Raw genomic sequence first — 21,001 nt, forward strand, 5'->3', positions numbered from 1 at the left:
CATTGTCTCTTGATAAATGTAACATCTGAAAGCAGCCTTCCAAAGGTATGCTCCCATTGACTTAGCAGCTCACACTGGATTTTACAAGAACACATTTGACTTTTTACAGTTTCCTGCAGTAGTAAACTTTATCCCTTCTGACAGCAGAAGTAATTGCTGTGTGCAGAATAAAATTGATTGTTTAAATAGTTGAACTCCGTTTTCTTGCTTTTTTTACGGTTTAAGGCTGGGGTCCTTTTTCTGTTCATTTCCCCATCAGTGGACAGATTCTGGCTAACTCTAAGGAAAAACAAATAATTGTGACTTCTGGGGGCAACATATGGAGAAGGGCCAGGTTCACCTGTCAGATTTGAAGACAGGGCAAATTTAGGCAAGGGCGATACTGTGTGAAACCTGCCCTGCTTTCTCCAGCAGAACTTTAACTTCTCCCCTCAAGGCTGAAAGGAAGCCTGACAAAACAACCCTCTGAAACTGCTGGATCTTTCTGCATCTGTCATATTTTGCAGCCTGTGTCTTGGAACAGTGTGTTCCAAGACAGAGGCTTCCATCAGAAGCCTCTAGAGTATTTATGCAGCTCAGTAGGTGGACAGAGGAGGACATGTCTTCTTTCCAAGTTGTGCTTCAATTTAGCTTTGTAGCTCAGTCCAGATCCCACATGTGCCAAGATGTGTACATGGAGCTCTTGGGTATTCATGCTGTCCCACTCATTTCCATAGAAGCAGAGGATCCTCACATTCAAAGACATGTGTAGGGAACTTAGTGCTACTGCTAGAGATGATATTTACCTCCAAGTGTATATGCAGGAAAAGGTGAATGTAAAGGACCCCCGGGTGGTTAAGTCCAGTCAAAGGTAACTATGTGGCTGTGGCACGCATCTCACTTTCAGGCCGAGGGAGCCGGCGTTTGGCCACAGACAGCTTTCCAGGTCATGTGGCCAGCATGACTAAACTGATTCTGGTGCAATGGAACACCATAACAGAAACCAGAGCACACAGAAATGCCGTTTACCTTCCTGCCACAGTGGTACCTTTTTATCTACTTGCACTGGCATGCTTTCGAATTGCTAGGTTGGCAGAAACTGGGATAGGGCAACAGGAGTTCACCCCATCACTGGGATTCAAACCGGTGACCTTCTGATTGGCAAGCCCAAGAGGCTCAGTAGTTTAGACTACAGCGTCCCCTGCATCCCTAAGTGTATATGCAATGGACACAGTGCCCATCCCATAACAAATCTCTGGATTAGGCTTTTGACTATTCACCTGTGGACTGGTCTGCACACGTATATTCATCATTTGGTGCCTTGAATGATGCTTTCATGTGTGCATGAACCATCAGTGTTCAAATGCCACAATGAAAGTTTAGAATTGGAACTGACTCACACGGTCCCTGCAGCATCAAGTGATAGCATCTTTACATGTGTGAGGAGACAGCCGGAGATCTAATAACATAGGCATAATTTTCATAATCTGCCCAGTACTTTTTACAGGCATCTGAGGACACGTTCAGCTGCCAGTCATCACAGGTAGAGTGAACAAGTGTACAAAAATCAACAGCATGATGTACATGTGTTGGTGATCTGGCCATTAGGAATGGAGACATGTGGAGTCCACAACTGTCATGTTATATTATGCACAGGCAGGTGAGGAGCCGCCCAGCTGTTCAGAGCTGTACAGGTTGCCTATAATTAGGATTGTGGGATGTGCTTCCTGCCTTGAGCCACAGCTTTTGACTGATGCTGCAGGTAGCTCTATAAACGGATGTTTGAACCAACTAGAGCATATAAACCTCCCAGCTTCTGAGTGCTTTGACTGCCTGATTTAAAAACCATCATGGATCAATTTTATCACCAGTCAGATCAAACCTCAAAAGCTAATCAATTTTTATATTTTCATTTGGGTGGCGGGGGGGGGGATTACATATTAAAACAATTAATCTGGAAGCGTGGCAATTCCTGACTGAGAGCAACTGTAGCCTGGTGACTTAACGCAACTGAGCTCTGAATCAGGAAAGCCCGTATTCAATTCTTACCTTTGCTATGATCACATTAGGTGGCTATAAGGAAGCTCCTGTTCTTTTATAGGAAGTGTGACAGCAGAGACCATTCAACAAGTGACCCAAGGGTTAATGCTGTTTACAGCAAAAAGGGAGGTGTTGCCTAGAAACCAGTCAGATTGGCATAATCTTTGCTGAGTGCCAGGGACTGGGCAGAGGGGGAATGATGGAGACTGCCTCTTCAGCCTGACCCTTCCAGAGAAGAAGAACACAGTTCCAAATTGCAAGAGGGGTTTGAGGGAGGTCATAGCTAAGAGGAAGATGAAGGGGAAAGTTGGGAAATAGTGGGAGAAGAGAAGGAGTCAGAGCTGGAGCAGCTAGCTGACACGTTATCACTAGAAAGCATTCCAAAATACCATCTCCCAGAACCCAGCAAGCCTTAAAAGTAGGAGAGCAAAGGGCTCAGAGACAGATGGCCCTAAGCTGAAACCATAAAGGGGGGGGTTGACAAATGAGGAAGTGGGAGAGAAAGGGGTTGTAGATTTCCTCGGAGCAACACCATTTTCCCAAGAAGTTACATTTCTAAGCCTCTCTGTGTGAACATTGAACAAAAAGCAGTTGGTAAGAACTTTCCTTGTCTTATCCGTTCCTGGCAACCTACCGTGGGGGTTGGATCCTCTGACACCTGACGCTGAGGTAACCCAGCCAACATGGCCAATGCTTAGAGATTAGTGGGAGCTGAAGAACATCTGGAGGGCCATAAGCCTATGGCCCCACTCATCAGCAGAGTCTGGGCCATTAGGGTGTGTGGGGCACTGCCTCACCAACATCAGCCTGCCCTCAGCCAGCCTCCAGCTGCCTGCCATCTTACTTATATGTAGCCCAGGGGGTAGCACATTCTGTCAGCATCTTAGCATTGCCCTTGTAAAACTCAGCAGGGGAGAGGACGGGGTCAAAATAATAATAATAATAATAATAATAATAATAATAATAATAATAATAATAATAATAATAAAATTTATTTATATGCTGCACTCCCCAGCCGAAGCAGGGCTCAGAGCAGCTAACAACAGTAAAATGATAAAATATTCTAAAACTCTGCGTTTCAATGGCATCTCTGTCTTCTACCCTACCTCCAAAGGGCACCTGCCACCATTGCTGTCCATGCTCAAAGGTACTATGCGATACTGATGATTTGCAGCCCTGGAGTTTCCAACTGCTGTGACAGGATACTCAAATACTTCCATTCTGTACTTAATGCACCATATTAACACCAAGTCAAACCATGTTTTCCTTTTCCTGCAAATTATTATTACACACCCTCCAACATTTCTTTGATGAGAATAGGGATGCCCTACTCAATGATACTAATAGTAATAATAATACTTTTATTATTTACACCCCACCCATCTTGATTGGGTTGCTTCAGCCACTCCGGGTGCCTTCCAACATATATAAAACATTAAACATCAAAATCTTCCCTATGCCTTCAGATGTAATCTAAAGGTTGTATAGTTACTTATCTCCTTGACTCAGGTCACATAACTCCATACCCTCCAACATTTCTCTGATGAAAATAGGGACATCCTAAGGAAAAGGTGGACATTCCAGGATCAAATCAGAAACTGGGATGGCTTCTGTAAATCCAAGATTGTCCCTGGAAAATGAGGACACTTGGAGGGTCTGGTATTACAGCATTATTTCACTTAGGCCCAGCTTGTTTAAGAAGCTTGACAAATGGCTCCTATGTGTCTGTGTAGCTTAGAATTGTTTATTTCTGTTCTGTCTGTGCCTTCCTGCCTGCCCCACCCAGCCAGTCCTCAAATCCTTACAATTTACTTCTCTCCTCTGAAAATGGAGCTTGCTGGGTTGTGTATCACAAAGGAGCTCAACTTGAGTGCACCATGCACCCGCGTAAAATAAATTTTGGCCAATATAATCTATAATCCCTGACATGCCAGGTGCTCAGCTTCAATCCGCCCAAACTCTGTCTTCTTGCTCTGTTTATCATTATGCTGCAGTTTTACTGCCTGGTAGATACTGTTCATTGATCAAGGCCTAGAAAAAGTCCCAAGTTCAATAGGACAGGCGGCACTTTGGCAGGGAGAAGCTTTTGTTTTATGACTGTCAGCACTATGATGGAAATTTTATCATGGGACGCGGCGACACCACTCATATCCCCATAATTTTATTAAGCAATAGTGCAAGTGGTCTCGGTAGACTGAGTAGATGACATATTTACATGAACAGCAAATATTATCCGCCTCATCTAAATTAATACGGAATGAAATAGGGAGCTTAACTAGGCAGGCCCGAGCTGGGCAAATAGATCATGCATTTGCTGAGGAGGAAAGGAAGGAAGAGAACATTAAGAGGCTTGTACAGTTGTTGCCTGAGCAATTTTCACAACTCGGAGAGGGAGGACGCAAAGGGGCATTCCACACATTACATTGTTTAAGCGTTTGCCTCATGCTCAGAGACACTAACTTCTGAGGAAGGTGGTGATTCAGGGATGGAGCAAGGGCAGAATTAGGAGGGTGTGGGTGAAGCCATTGTGAAATCTCATAGATTGTCAATAAAACCTGTAGAATTCGCTGATAGTGGAAGGATTACCAAGTCAACGAAGGCATGTCTTTAGTTGGTGGAGGGTGGTCCATCAGGGTGAGTGGACTACTGCCCCACCAACATCATCCAGTCCCTACTTCCTTATTTACAGCTAGTCCACAGGGCGACACTGGCTTTCAACTTCTTCCTACTTTACCTTTCTAGAACAGGCATAGGCAAACTAAGCCCTCCAGATGTTTTGGGACTACAACTCCCATGATCCCTAGCTAACAGGACCAGTGGTCAGGGATGATGGGAACTGTAGTCCCAAAACATATGGAGAGCCAAGTTTGCCTATGCTTGTTCTAGAACTTAGAAGGGAGGAGAATGAAGCTCCACCTACTGCTGGCCTCCTACTTTGCACCACACCAGTCCCCAATGAAGCCAGCCACCATTGCCTTTAGTAGGGCTGTGCACCAGATTTTGGGCAAGTCCTCAGCAAAGTCTGGCATATCTGGAAGTACTTAGGCATTGGATGAGTTGGACACGGACAACCACAGATTGCAACACATCAGGTTGGATGGCCAAGAGTAAGGTTTCCCAAACTTGGGTCTCCAGCTGTTTTTGGACTACAACTCCCATCATCCCTAGCTAGTGGGATGATGGGAATTGTAGTCCAAAGTTGGAAACCCAAGTTTGGGAAACCCTGTCGCAGAGCAATGTGGCAGTTGGGAAGGGCACTGGAAAGGAAGCAGAGACAGGCACAGAACAGGAAAATCCTGTGAAAAGACCTAGACCTAGCAGGGTTGCCATATTTCAAAAAGTAAAAACCAGGACACCTGAAAGTGGTTGAGTTTTTTCCAGACAAACCCCAAAGTTGTTGAGTTGTTGAAACACAAATTTTCAATTGACTTGATCCAGGAGAAAGTGCTGCCTTTCGGAAATCACACACACACACACACACCAGACGTCAATTCCACCATTGAATCCTGGTAATGCCCAGGATGGCAGCCCTAGGAGCTAGGAACTTGCCACCTGACTCTCCTTCCTGAAAGAAGCTGTACAGCTGAGAAGCAGTTTGCAAAGGGACACTATGGACCATGCAGGACAGCTGTGTGTAAAATGGACATCAAAGGTCATGCAAGTTTGCTGTTGAAGCCAGCTACAGAAATGGACAAGGGTTTGTCTCCACTGTCTATATCAGCGCTTCTCAACCTGTGGGTCCCCAGATGTTGTTGGACTACAACTCCCATCATCCCTGAGCTCTGGCCTTGCTAGCTAGGGGTGATGGGAGTTGTAGTTCAACAACATCTGGGGACCCACAGGTTGAGAAAGGCTGCTCTGTATGCTAGCATGGAACCTCCAAAAACCATAAACGCTTCCACATAATGATAACGTTTCTATATCAGATGATTATATCTCATGTAGAATATTCTCGACTAAGGTGGGCAACCCTCAACTCACTTACTTGGGACTAAGCCCCATTGAGCAGGACTCAATTCTTAGTAGACATGGTAAGGCTTGTGCAGTAAGTAGAGATTCCACCAAAAGGCTCATAGCATGGAAGTGTATGGGTTCTTGTGAAGACACCTTCAGTATAAGTCCTCTTTTGCTTTCAGACCATTATAGATGAGGCAGCTTGTTGCCTGAAATATTAAATTGACTTTTGCCTTTTCTCATTGCCAATGATCAACACAGAAGCTCCTATTGATTTCCGGCATCTTTAGTTTTTATTGCTGAATGTATGCCGGCAATTCATAAAATCCATGCTTTACAGTCTTTAAGATGAGTGAAAGTGACGCCATATCCAATTAGAGTTAATTTGTGTGGTGGGATGTGAGGTTCATGGAAGGGAAATGTATTTGTGTGGCAAAGCAAGGATCATCTGCATATGGGCCTGCTATCTTTCTGGAATGCAACAAACGCTATAAATCTGGGCTGTTTTACCTACAAATGGAAGGGAGTAATGTGCGCGTAGATCTCTGTGAAGTAAACTATATAGCATCACTTTGAAACGGTGCTGTGAATACTAAATCCCTCATATCAAGCTCTGCGTGCTTAAAATCAATTTCGCATTTACCGTCTTGATTGATTCATACTAAAAATGTCTCATAATAATTTTGTACACCGGAGAACTTTTGCACAAATATTTCTGAAATGCAATCAACATCAAAACTCTACTGCATGCAAAAAAATAAAAAATCATGGGCGTACTAAAATATATGATGGAGCTCCTGAGATGCATATGGAATATCAGACGATGGGACCTCATGCAGAATATTTTATAGTAAATGGAGTTGCCATTAAATTATCCCTAAGGTGGATTCAAGGTTGACAGCAATGGTGGCCTTCCTTTTTAGCAGGTGTGCCCTGGGTCCAATTCAAAGTATATGAGTGTACCACTCTAATGTGCATTACAATGGATACACAGCCTGCCATATGTTTGGCTTTGGCTTTATGATTCAGGAAAAAGTTATCAGTACAACCCTGGAGAGGCAGGCAGGGATGTACAGACCAGACTATATGCTGTACATGGGCACATCTGTCTTACTCAGTTGACATACCATGTAGCACAGGCTTCCTCAACCCTGGTACTCCAGATGTTTTGAGACTACAATTCCCACCATCCCTGACCACTGGTCCTGCTAGCTAGGGATAATGGGAGTTGTGGGCCAAAAACATCTGGAGGTCTGAGGTTGAGGAAGCCTGATGTAGCACCATGGTTTAGATTGTGATAGAGAACATGTCAGTTTACAAATGTTGCTGGACTCCAAATTCCACCAGGCCCACCCAGTATGGCCAATGGTCAGGGATGATGAGAGGTGTAGTACAGCAACATTTGAAGGTTCACAGGGCCCCCAACCCTGACTTAAAGGGTCTAGCTCAAAGCCATTCATCCAACAGCATTCTGAAAACATTTTGTGTGTTCCACCTCCTGTGATATCAGAGCACCCCTGCTGATCACTGCAGCCACTGCCAACGTATCTATTCACACATTACAGTGCAGATCTACAGATGGAACAGAATGCATGATGTTTGCTGTCCAAACACTTCAAGAATGACAAGACAAGCCCAAAGTGGAGAATGGCTAAAATAGCTCCATCTAGCTTCTGGAGGATTGGAGACAGAGAAAACCAACTCGCTGTCCTCTAGGAAGCAGAGAATTAAAAAAAAAACGATGTTCCCCACCAAAAGGGAAGCATGGGACTTTTTGAGTCCCATGGCACCCCTAATGATTCTATCTAGAATTGTCATGGAATTAAAGTAAATCCCATTGTTCCTGGCACCCCTGGGATCTCATTAAAGGTTTTCAGTGTCAAGAGCATTGTGGATGCTTGGCACAATCCTTCTAATTCAACCTTTAGGATAATCTGGAGAAGGCTTTGCGTTTGGTGTGTGTGTGTGTTTAGTACTGGTTGGGGAAATCAATGTAACGATCAATACTTTTTGCACAATGTGATAAGTTCTTGAGAGGACAGATATCGTGTATATAAAAAGCCACGAATAAGTACAAGTTAGAAGGATTTTCATTTTAACCAAGTGTTGATATATTTTCAGCTTGAAATGTAGTGAGCTTAGCAAACCTCTATATTAATACAAGACTGAAGTGTTCAGGCAGAGTAACTGCAAACTCTTAATAATGAAAGAAGGAAGAGAAGATTTATTTACTGAGGTCACCCACTGCAATTCGCTTCACCTGTTTTTATTTGGAGGCAACCCTGTTCTACACTTAGCTAAGATGGTCCAGCCTTGTTACCCACTCAGTACTCACTTAAATGATGCATTTCCCATGCCTACATCTGTTTACCCGTAGGAAAATATTATGTGGCTGTCTTCTGTACATCCATGTCTTACTCCCTATCACATTAATACCTGAAGATAAAATTTGCCACAAAATGTATATTTAGTGACGGAAAGCATTCCGAAATATAACAGACATTTTCAGGCAGATTAATCTGGAAACTGTAGCAATCAGATCTATGAATGGACACGTGTAGAAGTGACATGGACTAGAAACAGATTGGTCCCTGGCTGAAAGCATTTCTGGTTCTGATCCAGCACCTGTTGCCAGAAATGAACCTGCATATTCATGTATCACTCTGAAAGAGGCCCCTGCTCTTGCATGACTGTGTGTCCATGTTTATAAAATTGTCACCTGGAAAATAGGCCTTCCTTAGGCATGCTTTGTGTGAGCTCATGATATTTCCAAGGGAAAGGTAATCTAACTCTCCCCACTGATCTTTTGACTAAAACGTGTGTGATGAATGTGAACTGGCCCTTTTCAGAATGATGGCACCGCCTCATCCTGTCCTAAACAAGAAGAGAAATTTGCCAAGTGTTACTTTGTTCCTGCTTGACCTTTAATTAGGTAGAGCTTGAAGACTGGATATTCTGAAGGTGAATTGCAAAGGTTAATTGTCTTTTATCTAATGTTGATGATGACAGGCTTTGTGAAAATGATGGGATTTGGGGTGGCAAATGAGGGAAGGGAGGACAAAAGAAAGAAGAGACGTTTGTTTATCAGGAACGTCAGATAATTCTAACCAGAGGTTGCTCTCCTGTCTCCAGCCTCAGCGATGAATATATAGCATGCACTGCACTAAAAATATGTCAGTTGCTACAGAGTAGTATTTTGCATTATGGAATGACTAACGTGTAACAGAAATAAAGCCACCTACTTAGCTTTGCCCATCAAAAATCCTCCCACACTGCACAAAGTCTGACTTAACTTGGCTCGGTTTCGGTGGGGAAACTGTGAAACTGGCTTCCAAGATGGCTTGGTTTAGGACCACAGAACTGCTGAATCAACCTCTTGAGGGCTCCCTCATTTCACATTCCTTATGCCATATGCTGCAATTCTGAAACATCATCAATCTACCATGTGCTGGAGGACAGCATTGTTTAAAGCTCTCCATCTGCGGCTAGTTTTGGAATCGACTGGTCTGAATAATGTAACCATATTTATCTGGAAATGGAAACTGGACCAAGCGGTTCTCAAGTATGTTACAACCCCCCAGCACCTATTGATACATCAATGCAGCAGCAGGAATAAAGACCCCCCTCCCCCTTCTCTTCCTCGTCCACACCCCTTGATCACCTTACAGCAGCCTCTTCTGGTTTTTCGAGTGAACTGCCTTACTTCTTGTTGCTCCATGTTGCCCTGACGCAAACTCCCTGCCTACAGTGACAGGCTTGATTTACCAGTTTGTCTTCATAGTGCCCTGAACAGGCTGCTACGTGACCTAGATACTTTTTAGTATACACAGTTGTACCTTGGTTCTCAAATGGAATCAGTTCCGGAAGTCCATCTGACTTCCAAAAACATTCAAAAACCAAGGCATGGCCTCTGATTGGCTGTAGGAGCTTCCTGCAGCCAACCAGAAGCCGCGGAAGCCCCATCGAAAATTCAGCTTCCAAAGAACGTTCGCAAACCGGAATACTCCCTTATGGGTTTGCAGCGTTCGGGAGCCAAAATGTTCGAATCACAAGGCATTCGACAACCAAGGTACAACTGTAAGAGTGAGATAAGAAGGACAAAAACTGATCAGCAGGGAGTGTACATCCACATGGAAGTAAGCCCTAGCAGACAGCAAGGGTAGTCAGAGATAGGTCCAATGGAAGAGACAATTAGTTCTGGGTTCTGGGTGCTAAAGGAGCCCCTGTATCAGGATTGAGGGACCTTTGCCCCTCCAGATGTTGTTATACGGCAATCCCCACCATCCTGGAGCATGTCTGTGTTTTCAAAAGGCAGGCATCTATCTCCATATTAATTCCAATGTGCCATGCTCTGTTAGCCTCTGTGCTAAACTGCTATAACCCATATATATGGGGCTGCCTCTGAAGAGCATTCAGAAACTGCTGTTAGTTAACCATGCAGCTGCTGGACAGCTAACTGGGACCTGGAGCAATGAAGATGTCATGGTAGCACTTCATCAGCTGCACCGCCTCCTGATCTGTTTCCAGGCCCAATTCACAGGGACCTTTAAAGCTCATCATGGCTAGAGGATGGGGTACTGGAAGAATCCCTTGCCTCCACGTGTGGCTGCCCATACATTGAGATCACATCATTTCGTAGGAGTGCTTTCACCAATAGCTTCACCAGCAGTGAACCATTAACATGATTGCAAGACCAAACGTACCACCAAAAGCTAAAACTAGCATATTTGTAATCCTACATTTCATTTCCTTGAACTCAAAGGGATTGGCCTTTAAGTAAATGTGCATAGGATCGATCTGTCACAACTTGCTGTTCCTTCTTAGAATTGTCACTTTCAGGTAGAAATGCTGCTTTTCACTGGTGTTGTTAATTACCTCAAGTTAATAATATCACCTGAAAGAGTCTTTTTTTATAGGTTTGCATAGTCTATTCATCCAGAAAAAAATGTCAAGATGATGTTTTACACACCCTATAAAGCACAATCACCTGCCATCTGAGACCGATAGACATATTTCAATGATTGCAAATGGGAGAGGAATGGAAATAAAAGATGCTGCAAGAGTTGCGCCATAAAGAGTGGAAAATGCAAACGAGAGATTTATAGCAATAGAAGCAGGATCAGTGTGGGGCAAGGCAATTCAGTGCACATGCTTCACATGTGAAAGCTTCTCTTCCATTGCCTCCAGATCCCAAACTTGCTGCCTTTATGTCCTTATTTAAGGAGTGGTTCAAAATCAGTTCATGCCTGTCCAGTGAGCCAAAGCACATAGGCGTACAAGCCTTCAAAAAGCAGCTCATCCGATTGTCAGCTAAATATTTCAAACTATACAGTGAACATTTGTGTAAGTATATTTCCATGGGCACATATGCAAGATCACTTGGATTTGTTCTCCATTTGAGCAAGGTTAGCCAATGGAGTGCTCTCCAGGTGGCATTGAACTACAACTCCCATCATCCGTGGCCATGCTGACTGAAATGAAGGGAGCTGGATTTCAGCAACATCTGCAGGGAACCATTTTGGATCTCCCTGACTTGGTATGGCTACTCTGTTGCACTTCACAATCACTAGGTACGATCCAGTCAAAAGTTAAGTCCATTTAAATTGTGCTGATTTCAGCAGGGGAGTTACACTGCAACCCTAATCATGTCTACCCAAAAGTAAGCCTCATAAAATTCACATGAGTCTGCACTCTTACACACACTTTGACGCTTTTTGAGAGCATGCTTAGGGGAGATATGCGAATTTTAACTTATGCTAGTGATTATGAACCAGAAAGTAGTAGGTAATAATTTAGTTTAATTAGCCAAGAGTTTAAGGATGTGCTCCTGGGCATGTATGCAAAACATGCACATGCTTAGCTGTTCACAGAGGAAATGCCTGTGCATTTAGGGACACGCATTTAAAAATTGCAAAGTGGTTTTGCTAATGCAAAGGGCTGCATTGCAAAGGATTTGGAGGAGACACATTCAACATGCACCCCAGTGTTATGCATGCTTACTCAGGAGGAAGTCCCACTGTGTTCACTGGGGCTTTCTTCCAGGTAAGCGCAATACAGCCCTAGTTAATTTTTATGACGGTGCTCCTTTGAAACAAAACACCACGGATTTGTGAATTAAAAGTATGAAAGTTCATATATGCATTGGAGATGGAAGCTGGGAGATCAAAGCAAAAGCACACCAGCCCACAGATCTCTGGATGAAAACTTGCTTTCCGTCTCTCTCATTTTTGTTCTGATCTGTTTCATCGCAAATTCGTGCAGAGACTAGCAAGGTGAAGCGCCTCCCCTTGCTAGTTTTCAGTTTTGTATCAAGTGACCTTTCCAATGTGCTCAGCACCTTTGAAAATATCACAACACACATTCAAAGAGACACTCGGCAGTGAGCTTTATTACGGTTCCTCTGTACCTAAGTGCTTAATGAAACTCTAACTTTTAAATGGACTCAGAAAAGGGGCTTAACATAAGCTTTATGCTTACAAATAAAAATCCATAATGCTCTTAGCAAATGAAAAGCTTATTGCCAAACTACCCAGAAAATTAGATGGCAGGTCCTGTTACAGTGTCTCCAATAACCTGGGATCAACGAACGGTTGCAAGAGGAGTGGGATTTTGCTCCAGGCCATAGATAACCAGGGATAACCAACTTCTCTATTCTAGGGGGCTAGCGTACGACACAAGTCCCAGATCAATCTGGCCTCTTCATGGATGATCAAGATTTTAGTAAGGCAGGTATTACTTTGCATTAAAGGCTTCAGGTATGGAGCACAGTGCACTCAGATCCTAGCACGAGGTCATTGATTGTGGGGAATGAAGAATGAAAGTGCTACCTGAAAGATCTCCCCAAGAGGCAAATAGTTCTTTGCTTTTTTCTACTGTGGTTGCAGAGCATCCTCTCCCCTAACAAGAGGACTCCTGTTCGGGATTTTAGCCAGCTATTCTTTTCAAAGAGGGCATTCTATCCATTCAGACCCGTTTTCAGTTTCTCCTTTCCAGCTGACTCAATATTTTGCATATATTCAGTCCTTACTGCATGGTTCTGGTTTTGGTTTTGTCTGCCATTTCCTTGTGTTTATTTTTGGTATATATTATAGATACATACACTTTTGTAAACTGTGGTATTCCCCCTAAGAATGCTGGCCCATCCTTTTTGTCTGTTTCGTTTCCCTGCTTTCTGTATTTGTGGGAGTAAGATGTATAAAATTTGCAGCATCTCGTTGCTTCTTTAAAATGAAATTTTAAGCAGCATTTTTTTTTTTGCCCTGCCTCAATTTCATTTGGTAAGGCAACCAGACCACATCAGGAATCACTAGCTGATCTTTCCAAAGCCTGGCCGTACTGTGCTTTTGTAAACAAGAGAGATAGATTTCAGATGGAGAAGTATTTGTGCTGCTAGCGAGTTCGTTGCTGTTTTGATCCAAGTATTCTTTCTAAAGCCAGAAGCAATTTCTCATAATAAAATAGTGGTCCCCCACACAAATAAGATTTTAGAAACCTTTTTTTAAAGATACACTGCTAGGCCGAGTCTGCTGCATTTCAGATAGATGTTTGGGGGAGACACTGTTTTAATCAGGTTTCAGGCAGGCCTTTGTGAGAAGACATAAGCTCCATAAAAGGTTTCCATAAATGAGCTGAAGTCAGAAGGAAATGGCCAACTTTGCAAAGAGCCTCACATTATCCAGGGAGGGATCTCTCCAAACTGAGGGGAACGGTGGGGGATAGGAATAGTACTAATATGGCAAATTAAGCTCAGTAGTATGACTGCAAAATTATGTGCATTCCTCCCCTGCTTGCCCAATAATCTTAACTTCACAAATACAATGATGGGATCAGAGCCAACTAGGTCTAATCAGGAAAGAGATATCGGAGACATGGCTGGTAACATAATAAAAATGTCAACTCAGTGTATGGCAACTGGAGAGGCAGGAAGCAAAATCTTTGCAAGAGAGTAAGAAGAGGAAACCAAGAGAACCTGTTTCAAAATGCCTTCATAGAAAACGGCTGTGGCTGCATTTAGAATAGTCCGAACAGATCTTACCAGCTCATCTCAAGAAAGGTATCACAGAGCACCCTATGGCACTGCAAAGGGCAAACAAATAGAAAATTAGAGGTTGGGGCCGTTTTCCTCAAGAGTAAGTGCTGAGGTTTGGAGACTTTTTGGTTCAGAAAACATGACAACAAAGAGGGTTGTGATACCAGTTTACAAAATTATGCATGTTCTGGAAAAAGTGGGTCAAATGGGCTTCCTCCCCCATCTTCCTCTTCTGTAACATTAGAACTTGGTCTAGGGATCACCCAGAGATGCGGGTTGCCAGGAGAATCAGGACAGACAACAGAAGGTCCTTCACATAGGATAGAATTAATTTGTGAGATGGGCCACTGGATGAGGTGAAGGCTTTCTAAGGAGATTAGGCACTATCATGGAGAATATGTCTATTAGACATGGTGGCTAACAGTGGTGCAGTTACATAATTTCAGATCCTTTTAATCATATTGTTTATTGCTCTCCTTGCTTCAAAATGTGGTAAGCCAGCCCTGTTGCATTTGGAGGTCTTTCTGGCATTTGCCCCAAAGTTATGCCCTGGTGACAAAAATGAGAGCTAACAGAATCTTCAGGTTTAGAGCCAGCAATACTTCTGGATATCAGATATAGATGATAGATAGATAGATAGATACCTAGATAGATAGATAGATAGATAGATAGATAGATAGATAGATAGATAGATAGATAGATAGATAGATGATAGATAGATAGATAGATAGATATAGATAGATGATAGATAGATAGATAGATAGATAGATAGATAGATAGATAGATAGATAGATAGATAGATAGATAGATAGATAGATAGATAGATGATAGATAGATAGATAGATGATAGATAGATAGATAGATGATAGATAGATAGTCAACAAAATATAGGTATTTGAGCATTAAGGCCACAATCCTACCATGTCAGCTCAGAATTAAGTCTCACTGAATTCAGCGGGGCTTACTCCCAGGTAAATAAGCTTAGTGTTGCAGGTACATCAGGAAATGGCATGGTCCAGTGGTGGAGCCACAGCAAATTTCTGGTTTCTGGGCTGCTTGCAAAGATTGCTGAGATAAGTCAGCTTTGGTTTGACTCAGCCAAAGCAGTTCTGTAATTGTAAAACACAGAAGCAGAGCACAGGCGGGTTCTAGGGTGAAAAATGTAGACTACGCAAAACCAATCGGGTCTGTCCTCACCTGAGCTAATCAGTAAATCAAGTGTTCATCTTTGAGACCTTGGCATGACCACCTACTTCTGCTGCTGTTGTTAATATTATTTAAGCATTCTTAGCATTAGTTTTAGTCACACACACACACCATGATCTACAAATTAACAGAAGCAGCCCCTGCCCGAAAAGGAGCTTAGAACCTTAGGTTTCAATCTTATGCCTGCATACCTGGAAGTAAGTCCCATCAAACTTAGTAGGACTTACGTCTGAGTAGACACACCTCGATTTGCCCTGCAAATGTGATCAGTGTAGGGGAGAGATCAGTGACTACAGTCCATTTGCTTCTTTGCAACTTAAAGCAGCCTCTGAGCTTCTTCTTTTTTGCTGTGCTTTCCTGATTCTCACAGCTGAAGCCCAAGTGCATCATGCTCACAAGCCCTTGACACCCCAAACACACAATGCGTTCAACCTCATGTGAAGAAGGAAGGGGGAATCTCATTCTAATAATACCAGCAACTTTAAGTTGGTGTTGCATCACTAGCAGAGGTGCCAACAAAGCTTAGTAGCTAAGAGAAGGAAAGTGTTGGCTGCCCCTTATATTTATTTATTACACGTTTAATCCACCCTGGAGCAAATGCTTAAAAAATAGCTGATAATACAGGATATACTGTGTGTACAAACACACACACACACACCCAAACTCATCACCAGATTCTTTTTAGCCTTGTTCAATAAAATGGTATCTTGCATACACACCACCCCCTACTGGTGATTAATAGAATGCAGCAGACCAATTATCAAAAAGTATTAGCTGTCTATCCAAAAACGCTGAGTTTTAACAGGCTCCTAAAAGCAGCCAACAGAAGGCACAGGAGACACTGTGGCACATGAGAGGAAGCATGCATAGGAAACAGTGCTCTTGGAGCAGCCTTGAGGACCATCTGACAGAAAAGTGCTACCTACCTAGATAGGTAGGTAGATAGCATAGGGCCTATAGTCATACATGTCCAGCATTTAGACAGGCAGGAGTCCAGCCAGGTCTGAAACCTAGGTGCATGTGCACCACATGAATCAGCTGCACCTGCATGAGCATATCGGATCTCACAGATCAGCACCAAGGCGACATGTCCTGAACATGCAGATGTGCTCCATTCTAAGCCAACGACATGTGGGTTTCTATCGCTCCTCTGTCTTCTGTGAGAGGATAAAGTTCCCCTTGAGAAGCCCTGCTGCTTTCTCTACGGTACCCAAAGCAAAGAACAGGGAAAGGGGGCATTGGGAGTCCCCTTTCATCCTGGCTGCTCTCCTCAAGGTCGCCCACTGTCTCCCAGCCCCTGCAAGAGTGGCCTTAATTGCAGAGCTGCTCGAGGGAAGATTAATGGGAACACATCTCCCTCTCCCTCAAACCGTGGTCTGCAGAAAGACCACATGCAGCGGAGAAGTATCTGCCAGTCCCCAAGTGATGGAGGGACGTGTGAGACGTAGCCCAGTTTAGGATTTCCACAGAACTTTGAAAGCGGGGAGCCATTTCCCCGCGGGGAAGTGCCCTTATGCCGTCCTCAAAGAAAACTTTGTTCACAAGCCTACGTTACGTACCACAGCTCCCTGGGAAGAGGGAAAGGCGGCAAACTGCGAGGGGATCTCAGTTCATTGAGGGATGGCATTGCACCAGGCTAGAAACCGAGCTCAAAACAGTCTGGTCTTGGCTCTTGAAATTGTGTTCATATAATAATGATCACCACAAATGATCATCTCAACAGAGCTGGCATTAAAATGCCATATTCTTTAAGCTCTTGAAATTCAGCAGCTGAAGTGGGGGGGGGGGTTGCCATTTTTTCATGGATGCTTTCTTGGAGGTAACTCCCAGGGAACTCTTGGGGGGGGTTCCTTCTGAGGCGACTGCGCATAGAAGCATCAAGCTGTAAAAGTTTATGTGGGAAAATGCATCCTCAACAACAGGAAGCAATAAATCACAGTTCTGGGGCACGAAATGTCCACCACTAGCACCCCAGTTTCAAAGTTCCCACACCACGCATTTCAATATTTGAGGAAATGAAGCAACTCCTCGGAATGAATAAATAAATAGCATGCCTGCCACATGTAAGGACATGATAATTCTTTCTGAAAGGTTTTATAAGGAAAGGGCTGTGGGACAACATATTCCTCCCTACTATTCCTCTTTCACACAAATTATCTGATTCACAGTGCAGTGATTTTTTTTAATTAAAAAAATACATAAATTATTTTTTTCTTTTTCTAACGACCTTCTTCTCATCCTCTTTTGATCCTCTGCTACCCTTATATTTGCATTACTGCACCTTAGTCCCCCCCCCAATTTTTCATTTTCCCTTCAGTACCTCTCCCCACGCGCCCCATTCCCCCTTGTCTCCTTACTCTGCCTTCTCCCCGATTTCAGCGCCTGATTTGCTTCCTAGGAAGCCCCCTCCCCTTTTGCAGGGAACAGTTTCTAAACCAGCAAGACGGGGTGGGCAGCTTCATGGCGCATGCTCCCAGCAACCAAGCATGCTCCTTAAGAAGGAGGGAGCCTAAAAGAAGGCAAAATCGGATGGGGAAGTTTCCTTGTTTAAAAACCCTCCGCTCCGCGATTCCAATGCAAAGTTTTCTCAGCTCCCCTCCCCCCAGCAAAGTACGTGGCTGCGTCCGCATCCTTGGGAAATCCCGGATAGTTGCCTTGCGTGGCTTGTAGTCCTGAAATGTTGAGCCTTGGGCTTCTGGAGTGTGTGTGAAGCGGAAGGAAAGGACTTTAGACTAGAGTGAGGGGACCCGCAGAGGGCAGGGAACCCCATAGATCAAGAGCAGTGCAAGACAAGGTGGAAGATCGCCCGATCATTCTCACAACAGGCTAGAAATCGGGAGGGAGGGAGCTTTGAGAGGGAAGTTTTGCTGAGGAAGGAACAGCGGCGGCGTGAAAGGGGAAGCCAGCTTTCAGCTCTTCCTCCGGCGGCCGATGATTAACAGACCCGGCGCGCCGCTGTCCGAAGTGCTGATGCAACTGACGCGAGGAAGCAGTGCTTTATCATTAGGATCATGATTAGGAAGGCGCAGCAGAGGGAGGGAGAGGGGGAGGGAAGAGGAGAAGCGCAGCCGGGCTTTTGCCATCTAATCTCCAGCGCCCGTCCTCCTCCTCCTTCTCCTCCTCCTTCCCCCTCCCCCTCTCCCCACTACCAGAGCCTCCTCCTCTCCCCCCCTTCTTCTTTCCTTCTTCTTCTCCTCCTGTAAGGGCCGGCGGACGGGGCTGCGCTCCTCCATGCCCACCTTTCTCTCTTCCCATACCCCCACACCCGGCATCTCCGCGCACCGGCAACAGAAAGCGCCTCCAACTCCTTCGGGCTGAGCCTGAGCAAAAGACACCACCACCAAGAGAGGCATTTCCTCTTTCTCCCCCTTTTCACAATCGCTCACACACGCTCTCCCATCTCTCTCAACACGGGGGGAGGGGGGGAGAGACGATCCCACGTACCTTGAGCTCTTCAATGTCCAGATCGGGTGCTCTTTCCATAGACCGAAAGTGAACGCCACGGAGGTGGGGAAAGAGGCGAGGTGGAGGGAGGAGGAGGAGGAGAAGAAGAAAAAGAGGTGGCGGAGGAAGAGGAAAACACCAGAGAAGTTGTGCCAATTTCTTCCTCTCTCTTCGGAGCGAGAGCGAGCCAGCCAGTCATCGGTTCTCGGCGCTCCGTTTCCAACGCGAAGTCAGCTTTGCCCTGGCAATCCGGGCGGCTCGAGTCAATGGCATCCTCCGCCAAGCGCGCCGCCTCCCAGGCTTCCCAAAAGCAACAAATAAATGTGGAGAGGGGAATCAGATGCCCCGGCCCTTCCTCTCAATCTTTCCTTTTGGGGTGGGGTGGGAGAAACCACACACACCTCCCTTAGCGGATCGGGGTGGGGGGAGGAAGCGACAGGTGATCTTGGGAGCCCCCGGATCTTGTCCTGTGCCGAGGCGAAGGAATCGAGGGGGGCGGGGAGAAGAAGATGGGTTTCCCGTCGGGGTGGGACGCCGAGGAGAATCCTCTCCGCCAAAGCTTTCCTCCCCGGCCGCCGCCTCAGCAGCCGGCAGCGGCGCCTCGCTGGCAGCCGAGGCGAACAGCGGCGCCTGCCTTTCCCCCGGACGGCACCAATGCAGCAAAACGGCGAGCGAGCGTCTCCTGGTGCTGCGCCTCCTTCGCCCAGCCGGAGAAGGCAGCGAGCGCCGGGCAAGAGCAGCGGCGCAGCGCGGGGCTGCCCGGCATGCTTACCCCGGCCAGCTCCCCGCGGGCGCCCGGGAGAGCGAGCGAGCGCCGGGCATCCGCCGCCGTCCCTTCTCGAGCTTTCAACGCTTAGTCCTGCATATAGACGCCCCAATTGTTGTGCGGAGGCTCTGGCGGGAAGGGAGCTGGAGGAGGGAGGGAGGGAGGGAGGAAGGGAGGAAGGGGAGAAGGAGAAGAGAAAGTCTGCGGGGGAGATATGGAGACGCTCTCCCTCCCTCCCCCTCTCTCTCTCCTGAAGGTTAGGCTAAACAGAGTTAAAACCGGGTTGATTGGGGAAGGGGGGTGGGAAAGAGAGAGAAGGATCTCTCGCAGGGAGAGGAAGAGAAGAGTAGGGGAGGGGGGAGATTTCTCTCTCTTTCTCTCTCTCGCCCCCCTCTCTCCTGTTTTACTGTCCTTCACCGCCAGGTGACTGACTTCACTTCTCTCTTCTCACAGCCAGCACTGAGGGGATTTCTCTCCTCTGTCAAAAAGCAACATTTCCTCTCCCGGCCCAGGCTGCGGGCGCCGGGTCCTAGCGCACGCTTGGTCTTGGCACCGCTGCTGCTTCGGAGCGAGCAGTCGTGGGCACGCACGGAAAGGCAGGCGCCTCTGGTTGGAGATTGGGGGGCCGGCGGTGCTATGGCTGAGTGAAGCTCCGGCTGCAATCTTCGGAGTTTCCCTACATATCACATTCACCCCACCCTTGATTTCCTGCCTTATTGCACTCCCCGCGGCGCGCTGCCCCAACAAATATTAGGGATATTTTTGAAAGGTGTTTTTATGTCGTTCCTGTTGTAGCTGTCAGCATCAACCCCCGCCTCCCCCCCACCTGATCAATTCAAAGGTTTGTGGTAATACATAGAGATAATTCGGAGTGCCTCTTGATTTATAAAAATGTCCCCTTCTAATCTAAGTCGGCTAAACTTCCCACTGATGTGCAGAGTTTCTTCCCCTCTCCATGCAGATCAAACAACTTCCTAAGAGTCTTCCACCAGCATATATATTTTTAACAGAAAAATACACTTTCCCAGTGTTTGTTATAAATTCATCTGCGCCACAGATCCTGTTCCACTGTCCTGTTGTCTACGACTCTTCACCCAAGCATCCATTCTGCATCTAAACTTATATAACCTAAACATATTTGCATCTAAGCATAAGTTATTTTCATAGAATCCTTAGGCAGTTTTTGCCACATTAATACAAGTGCTGTCTATCAGCACCCTGTCCCCAAGTCTTTTCCCTCAACCCCTAGAACAAGAATGAAGCACCCATGGGCTTCCAAGTGTTGCTGTTCTGCATCTCTCATCAGCCCCAGGCAGCGTCAGGAATGGCCAGAGATGGTCTGTGTAGTTTACAAATGTTCAACGTTCCTACAAGCCACCAAATCTAACTTTTATTTCCGAATTTCCTTAGCTTGGAATTGACTTGGGAGAATTACCTTGCCACCAGTGTTCGAAACTCCCATTGTTCCAGGCGCATTTTGCAACCGGGAATTTCATTATCAGGAGCAGTTTCTGAGCTCTGGGCTCAGTACTGCACCTACTATTTCAGTTTAAAACAGCAGAGTGGAAGGAAAGGAGGACTTT

The 21,001-nt window shown here is 45.5% G+C and overlaps 1 protein-coding gene across 2 annotated transcripts in view; it reads right to left on the reverse strand.

Annotated features, from left to right (window-relative positions):
- The window catches only part of SGCZ (sarcoglycan zeta), a 559,799-nt gene extending 539,957 nt beyond the window's left edge, over positions 1 to 19,842 (reverse strand). For both annotated transcript variants that reach the window (XM_081924603.1, XM_081924602.1), the window contains exon 1: positions 18,653 to 19,842. In XM_081924603.1, coding sequence (XP_081780729.1) covers positions 18,653 to 18,691 — 39 coding nt within the window. In that variant the 5' untranslated portion in view covers positions 18,692 to 19,842. The remainder of the gene's footprint in view (positions 1 to 18,652) is intronic.
- Between the last annotated feature and the right edge of the window lie 1,159 nt (positions 19,843 to 21,001).

This window comes from Podarcis melisellensis (assembly GCF_964234715.1).
Source record: "Podarcis melisellensis genome assembly, chromosome: 9".
NCBI lineage: Eukaryota > Metazoa > Chordata > Lepidosauria > Squamata > Lacertidae > Podarcis > Podarcis melisellensis.